General features: G+C 36.3%; 1 protein-coding gene across 1 annotated transcript; it reads right to left on the bottom strand.

Moving 5' to 3' along the window:
- Nucleotides 1-1,152: 1,152 nt before the first annotated feature.
- On the bottom strand, nt 1,153-4,394 carry LOC147544343 (uncharacterized). Its single transcript, XM_086635682.1, has 4 exons — nt 4,122-4,394; nt 3,263-4,018; nt 2,085-2,213; nt 1,153-1,254 (listed from the first exon to the last, which is right to left on the bottom strand). The coding sequence occupies exons 1-4, from the start codon at nt 4,392-4,394 to the stop codon at nt 1,153-1,155; spliced, it is 1,260 nt and encodes a 419-aa protein (XP_086491808.1).
- Nucleotides 4,395-8,826: the final 4,432 nt, after the last annotated feature.

The following is an 8,826-nucleotide window of genomic DNA, read 5'->3' as shown; positions in this document are numbered from 1 at the left end:
GTCTTTCTTCCTCTTTCTTCTCTATCTCTCACTTTAATTTCCTCTCTATAAAATTTATTATTCTAATTTTAGTTGTTGTGGCGAAGTACAAAATAAACTCTAATTTTGGATATTCCTCGTGGAAAGAGTAAGAGTTTAATTTTCCCATTAAGTTTTCAAATACTAACATCCTATTATCTTGTCAGAAAGGTATTTTCTTTAAATGGAAAAAATTGATCTTCTCATCCGATCATTTTCATGCTTATTCGGAGTTTTAGTTTTAGTTTTTTTTTTATTTCTATAATAGGCTTGAAGGAAACAATAATAAATAAGAAAATGAAAAAAGAAATGTTAGGTTGGTTATATAACAATTTCATAGGTTAAGTTTAATATATTTACGATTTAATATCTTTTTAATACATACATTATTCTAAATTTCTTTATTATTATTTCATGCCTGTAAGTTTTTTTACATGAGCCACGTGAAAAATTGGCACGGTACCTCTCAATTGCCGGTCACAGTCCCGGTTGTAGCCATGGGCTGTGTGTGCAATTGATACATCACCTACGTCAATCCCTAATTTGGGTTGCTCGATATAACAATGATATTGTTAGAAATTTTATCTAACATTGGGAGACGATATAACTTTAGAAAAGGGCCTAAGAATTCCATTAAAAAGATATTAACTTTGATTTCACCCCCCATATGAAAAAGGTGACCTTTCTATCTTGAAACAACAAAAATACTGCAGCCCTGATGGAAAAAACATTAAGGCATAAGAGAACAAACTCAAGTATTTTCAAAGAGAAAAACTGTAACAAGAGATCAAAGTAAACCCTTTCAAATATAGTAAGAGTGAAACACGTGTACCAGACGGAGTATGTTATACATTTTTCCTAGTATTTTAAAGTCGGCAATGAAAGTTAACCGAACAATACAACTCTGTAACAATGTGGAATTATATAGCACTAATGACAAAATGTAATTCAGGACCACCTTTTTTTTTATATTCCCAATACCTTGAAACAAGAAATACCCTCACAGATCTTGGGCATACTCTATAAAACCTGTTGCTGTTGTCGAATTTCAACTTCTAGCAAGAATGTTGTTAACGAATATCATCTTTTACCAGGTAGCTGTTTGTTAGTGGAAACGAGAAACTCATAATAGAATCAGGCCAGGTACTTCAACAAATTAGGGTTTTCCAAATCTCTCACCAAATAGTCCCGGGCGATAAGATCCTCTATGCGCTTCTTGATAGTTCTTGTATCAGGCTGTGTTCGTTCATTGTTAAGTTAAAGGTCATAAGTTAGTATCAAATTAGAGTTAGAAAGGTTTTTGTTCAGTAACAAAATGAAATATGAAAAATTAATGATACCTTAAACATTGGGTTTAGTTTGTCGAAACATTCCTTTACCAGTAGTTGGTAACTCAGAACTTCACGACACTTCATTATCTGAACAACTGCAACGTCAATTGCGTATCTCCTGTTCTTGTATCAGGCTGTGTTCGTTCATTGTTAAGTTAAAGGTCATAAGTTAGTATCAAATTAGAGTTAGAAAGGTTTTTGTTTAGTAACAAAATGAAATATGTAAAACTAATGATACCTTAAACATTGGGTTTAGTTTGTCGAAACATTCCTTTACCAGTTGTTGGTAACTCAGAACTTCACGACACTTCATTATCCGAACAACTGCAACGTCAATTGCGTATTGATACTTCTTGTATCAGGTTGTGTTCGTTCATTGTTAAGTTAAAGGTCATAAGTTAGTATCAAATTAGAGTTACAAAGGTTTTTGTTTAGTAACAAAATGAAATATGTAAAACTAATGATACCTTAAACATTGGGTTTAGTTTGTCGAAACATTCCTTTACCAGTTGTTGGTAACTCAGAACTTCACGACACTTCATTATCCGAACAACTGCAACGTCAATTGCGTATTGATACTTCTTGTATCAGGCTGTGTTCGTTCATTGTTAAGTTAAAGGTCATAAGTTAGTATCAAATTAGAGTTAGAAAGGTTTTTGTTTAGTAACAAAATGAAATATGAAAAATTAATGATACCTTACACATTGGGTTTAGTTTGTCGAAACATTCCTTTACCAGTAGTTGGTAACTCAGAACTTCACGACACTTCATTATCCGAACAACTGCAACGTCAATTGCGTATCTCCTGTTCTTGTCAACATCTTCTACCACTTCCTTCTTTTCATCGACACGAGGCAAAGGAATCTGAAAATTCATAAATATAAATCTCCATTCAAGAACAATGACATTGTAACTAACTAACTATATGAAACATCTATATAACAGTTCAGCTAGGTTTTTTTGCCATGTCATAAGTTGGCTTTATAAATCTCAGTCTACATAACAATTCACCTAGGTTTTCTTGTCATGTCATAAACATTGTCTATAAATCTTGACCGTGCAATCTTCATTTGTGAATCCAAACCGTCGTTTTAGAAGCCTCCAAGCATGATCTAATTGGTTGTTTATTTGTTATCAAAACTACCACATTATTTTCATACCCTCATTTTTTTCAAAAATAACATGTAGGTTAACATCTAAAAATATACTTGAAGGGGTATTATTAGCATTTAACATTTAACTCCTAAAACATGGGAGGAAATCGTGGGAGAGAGAACAAAGTGGGGAGATTAATAAATGGGTGATTCATGAAACTGCCGTGCTTAAGTCTTATCATTCTTTGTTTAGTCATTTTAACGTGTTATAATGACAGGAGAGAGCGTGAAATTAAATATAATTAGATAAATATCGCTCATTCTATTTTAATGTGGTGCTAGCACGTCTAGGTTTTCGCTCGGTCCGTGTGACATCAGACGACGATTTACGTAGACAACATAGTACGTGCATCCGAGTGAATGCTTGAACCTACTGTGCTCGTACTATTAAAATCTTCGCTCGTACTATTAAAATCGTCGTCTGACGTCACGCGAACCGAGCAAAAACCTAGACGTGCGAGCACCACATTATAGCAAAATAAAAACCACAGTGCTATCACGTCTAGGTTTTTGCTCGGTTTGCGTGACGTCAGACGACGATTTTACGTAGAAATAGTGTCACATGCACCCCGAGTGAATGTTTAAACTCGTTGTGCGTGTGCCACAGAGATCTTTAATCACGACTGGCGTAAGCCCGACGGGATTGACCGCGCCCGCAGGGCGCCGGAGATACCTAGTCTTAAGACATTTACAATGGTAATAAAAAAAAGACATTTACAACGCATGGTAACAAAGCAAAAGGAAATTCTAGAGTAAAACTTCATTATAAACAACATTCGTTGTAGCATCTGACTCAGATTCTGGAAGTAACACATTTAATCTGCTATTGATAGTGCATCTAGAAAAAGCTACACATAACTGCCCATGGCTAAAAACGGGAGTTCGTAAATCAATCCCAGCATATTTTACTGACTGCCCTTGAGACTTGTTTATTGTCATTCCAAATGCCAACTTTATTGGAAACTGACGTCTTGTGAAATGGATGCCCAAATCAGAAGAGGTTGGTGTGAGTGAAATTCTTGGAATGAAGACTAAGTTGCCAACTTTGTCTCCATTTAATATTTTAGCTTCAATTACTCGTGTCGCACACCTGACCACCATCAATCTAGTTCCATTACATAGTCCATCTTTTGGAGAAAGGTTTCTTAACAACATAATCGAACAACCCACTTTAACTTCTAAGTTGAATGGTGGGAACCCAGAAGGATTGAGATTATTAAGCAACTCATTAGGATAGCGAACTTCCAAGTCATAGTTGTTATATCCTGTTTCTACCATTTTGTCAGCCGCGAGATAACTCTTTTTTTCTCCTGGAAGTATATTTAGAGTTACATCATTGATTGCAGAAACATCTTCATTACGGGCAGATAAAATAGTTCTTTCTGTGAAGTAATCAGGTGTAATAGTTTCAACCACATCCAACCTTGGATAAATGGCATTAATAAGATCCATCACACTATTGCATATGTTAATTGAAGATGGTAGTTTCAAACTTTCTTCTGAGCTTGACCCAACCTACCAAAATAGATGCAACTTAAGTTGTTCAAAACCTATAAATATTTAAAATAATCCAATTTTACATAAAAACAAATGATATTTATGTTTTGTTAAAATTTACCTCATGTAAAAAATTCCGAAACATGTGATTTGCAGGATCATCAATCCTTAATCGCATATTCTGGGAAAGAGTAACAACATCAATTGCATTCCAAATAGATGATCTTCTTAATGAGGCCCCCACAATCTGCTCCCTCACCCCTTTTGGTATAACGGGTAGAATCTGTCGAAAATCACCGCCAAGAACGACTGTTATACCACCAAAAGGTCTTGTACTATCACGTACATCTTGAAGTGTACGATTTACAGCTTCCACGCAAAACCGATGTTGCATTGGGACCTCGTCCCATATAATTAATTTCGTTTCTCTAAATAACTCTGCATGTGGAGTCTGCTTACTGACGTTACATATGGAGTCTTCATGTACATCCAAAGGAATACGAAACGTGGAATGAGCCGTTCAACCGCCAACCAATAGTAAAGACGCAATACCAGAAGAAGCAACAGTAATAACTATATTGCTCCTTATATGACATTAAGTTCTTTGTATCGAAAGGAAGGCTTGGAGGTAGAGATATGAGGTGGGTTGCGGTGGCTCTTTCTCCCGATCGGATCGATTGAATGAACATCATTGCCTGGCATTTCACCAGATCAGTCAGTTATTAATGGAGGTATTGCATCCATTGTTTCTGTTCCCTCTCCACCTCCCTATTGGTCGGATCGGCAGGCGATCTGTCCTTTCTCCCCCTTTCGTCATAAGGCGTGGTTCATGCATTCTTCCTTCCACTTACGTGAATCAAGTTCCAAGGCAGCAAGACAGGGATCAACCATTAAACTCGCTTACTAATTAAGGCGCTTCGGCCCCTGGGCCCCCTACAACTTGAGGTACTCCCTCTCGCCCCCCTAAATAGTCAACTCCAGTGCGCTTAGCCGGTCTAATTCCGGCTTGTAGTGATAGGCAGGCTTCCTGAGGGATATCAGCAGCAGCTGGCAAGGCAGGGGCAATGGTGGGTGCATTCGGGTTCTTATATGCTGCAGAAGTTATTGGAGTTAGGAATACACTTCAAATTCTGGGTGTAATCAACTTATTTACTGGGAATGTTGTACAATTAGTAAAACTAAAGGGAAACTCCGGTGCATAAAATTTTACTCCATGGTGTGTTCTCTTCTATGTAAACCAAATACTATTCCTCCATGGAGATCCTGCTTCTTATTATGCAGAGTAAAAAAATTTACTTTGAGAGATGAACTCATGGCAGCTTCAACATGTGTTTCGTGAGAAGAACATGGCAACTGATTATTTGTCTAAAGCAAGAATAGAAGTGGGTTGTGTAGAACTATCTGCTGATCAGCTTGGTGATGACTTAAATTGTATAGTCAATGAAGATAGAATTGGCAAAGTCAGATTACGAAAAGTTTGGTTGACATGTACATGTATTGATAGTGTTTGCATATATTGTTGTATAGATGCAACTGTTTTAGAGTATTGCTTTACGCTGTTAGGTATGCTTAATAGCTTTGTCTGTTTGTTCTATTAGGTATGCCTAATAGTTTTTTGTTGGTTTGAGAATCATTATAGTTTCTTATAATGAGGGACGGCTTGTAATTGAGTTTTTTATTCAATAAAAGGTTCAGAGTCCCTTTAATCCTCGCTGATTTCTGCCAAAAAAAAACTCTGGTGAGAATAGGCTTGTCCTAGCCACCCAAACTCATCTTAAGTTAGCCGAGCTTATTTCATTGAGATAAAGTCAGCACCTAACAAGTGGCCGGTGGCAAGCAGTTTTTTTTTTTCACTACCTAATGTAGAGAAATGAGTTCAACAAAAAAAAAATGTAGAAAAATGAGAAAAGGAAAGCCAAGTGGTAGACTCTACCTATTTCGTGGCTCACATTCTCTTTCTGGCATAGATTGATGGATAAAGGGAAAGAAATGAATAAGCATATTATTAGGCATGGTTTGCCGAGTATGAGTTAGTTTTTTTTTCTAAAGAAGAGTATGAGTTAGTTTTTTTTTTGTTGAAGTAGAGTATGAGTTAGTTGAGGCACCATATGTATTTCCTAGAATGTGTATCAACTTGCATCACTAGGATATCCTAAAAGGCAATGGTATTTGAGTATAATATTCAAAATAGATAAAAAGGTAACAAAAGTACCACTAGTGTAATTATTTCTTTTATTTGTACTTTAAACTTTAAATATATATAACTTTTTCAATATATATCGAATTTTGACGAAACTTATATATTTAGAAACAGTTTTACGTATCTTTCTAACTGGATTTGACCCACGCCATACACAAGTCCAATGCTCAGGGGCGGAGCCAAGATTTCAACTTATATTGGACTAAGCTTTAACTTCATCGTAACCTAAAATTTTAACCAAAAGTCACTATAAGCAAGTTTCTGCAATGATACATGTAGAAGTGTTATTTAAAGGTAATTTCAAGTGATAGCAATACATACTTAACGATCATCTCACAGTTATGTATTTTTTCTGAATAAAAAAACTTAAATATTTCACAAAAATTAACAAAAATCCATAATTGATGAGTGCACTAAATTAACGGAAAAGTGGAGAAAGAGGAAGAAAAATAGAGAAAGATGAATTGTAGAATAGTAAAGATGAAGTGAAAGAGATAAAAGAAAATAAAAAAAATGTAAGAATAACAAAAGATTTAAATTACAAAGTGCAAAAGAAAATGGGGGTCAAATAGGAATTCGGGACACAATTGAGGGCCAAAATTGCAGTTAGTTACGAATTAAGGCTAAAATCAGGACTTCGTTATAAATTGGGAGCCAAAATGGAATTATTCAATGTATGAGGTAAAAAAAAAAAAATTTAACTCCTGTAGGTGAACACGAACCTATGACCTGTTAGGTGTCAACTTCTAGCTCAAACCAGCCAGGCTAACTCCCTTAATTGTTAAGGGCTTGGTGCGAAACCTATAAGACTTTAACCCAGGCTACAACCTGGGTTAGTCTTCACATGCTTCCGCCCCTGCCAATGCTCGTAAGGGAGGATTTTCTCTTAAAATAGATATGGTCAAGGCCTATGATAAGGTCAATTGAGATTTTCTCAAAAGAGCCATTATCGCCACTGATATCACGACGACTATCCTAGATCTGATCCTTTTATGCATAACCACAACTTGTTTTAACATCCAAATTAATGTTGATATTTTTGGAGACATAGTGGCGACTAGAGGTCTTAGGCAAGGGTGCCCTCTGTCACCGTACATATTCTTACTTATCTCTCAACCTCTCTCTCTCTCTCTCCTCATTAATCATTATGAATCCAACAGTTTGTACATGTGTTACAAGATCAATTCATCTAGCCCTAGTATCTCTCACCTACTGTTCGTTGATGATCTTATCCTGTTTGGTAAAGCTAATACTAATACCCTAGAAGATATTATCAGCATCATTAATACATATTCAGAATTCTCGGGATAATTAGTAAACTTTGAAAAATCTTCGATTTGTTTCGAAAAAGGAGTGTCTTTAGATATTCGTCATCAATTCACCACCACCCTGCAGGCCCCTATCATGCAGGATCTGGCCAAATATTTGGGCTCGTTCATTCTCCAACGTGACAATAAAATTGATAGCTATAAATGGTTAGTCAATAATTTCAAGAAATCCTTAGCAGGTTGGAAAAATAAACTGATACCCCAAGCTGGTAAGACAGTCTTGATTAAATGTATCCTAGGATCTTTCTGTACTTACACTTTTAATCACCAAAAAGTTCCCACTCGTATCATTAAACACTTAGAATACATAAAGAGGAGCTGCTAATGGGGTCATACATAGAGGATGGGAAATTACACTTCATTAACTGGGATTTTGTGCTCGGCTAAAAAGGATGGAGGAATTGGTATCAAATCACTCAAAGAGGTCGATGAATCCATGCGAGGGAAAATGACTTTGAGATTCCTCACTAACCCTAAAGCTATTTGGGTCAAGGTTATGACCTCCAAGTATATTAAGACCGGAAACTTGTGGTTTTGTTCTCCTCCTACTTCGGCCACTCCTTTCTAGAGAGCCATTCTAGAGACTAGAGATACTATGTCTACCAATGTAGTTTGGAAAGTGGGGGATGGTACTGATATACACATCCTAAATGATCTCTGGTTACATGATATGCCTACTAGAAGGCCAGAACTACTGACTAATTTACCTCATAATATATGTTGGGTTGCTAATCTCATATGTGCAGATAACAATGGTTGGAATCAGACATTGCTACATACATACTTTACGCCACAAACTACAGAAGAAATCAACAACATCGCCCTACCCGACATATATCAGAAAGATAGATTAATCTGGACTACTATCGAAACAGGTATGCTCTCCACCAAATCTTATTGCAAATCAATTAGGACTTGACCCATACTTCACCACAATATTAGAGATTTTCCTTGGTGGAAATTATGGAAACAAACCATAATGAGTCCTAAGATTCAGTTATTTACATGGAAATTATACTACAGAAAGGTCTGGCTACTTTTAGTAACCCATCTAGGGTTTCCTTCTATTGTAGCCAGCTAGAGTAACCAACTAATGGGCTTGGCCTAACCGGCCCACTCCCTTGTTATGGGCGGTTAGATCAACCCTTAAGGCCATGTTTGGCATGGAATGTCATTCCCGGGAATCACATTCCCGTAATGCGGTTCCCGGGAATCAAATTATTTTGGTTTAATGTTTGGTTCAACCAGGAATAGGAATTCCATTCCCAATGGATTCCTAACTTGTTGTTTGGTTTGTG

This window comes from Eschscholzia californica, unplaced genomic scaffold (genome assembly GCF_041429995.1).
Source record: "Eschscholzia californica isolate CP2 unplaced genomic scaffold, dmEscCali1.0.p SCAF_4, whole genome shotgun sequence".
Taxonomy (NCBI): Eukaryota; Viridiplantae; Streptophyta; class Magnoliopsida; order Ranunculales; family Papaveraceae; genus Eschscholzia; species Eschscholzia californica.
Note: the sequence above shows the minus strand (reverse complement) of the source record. Positions and strands in the feature narration are given on the sequence as shown.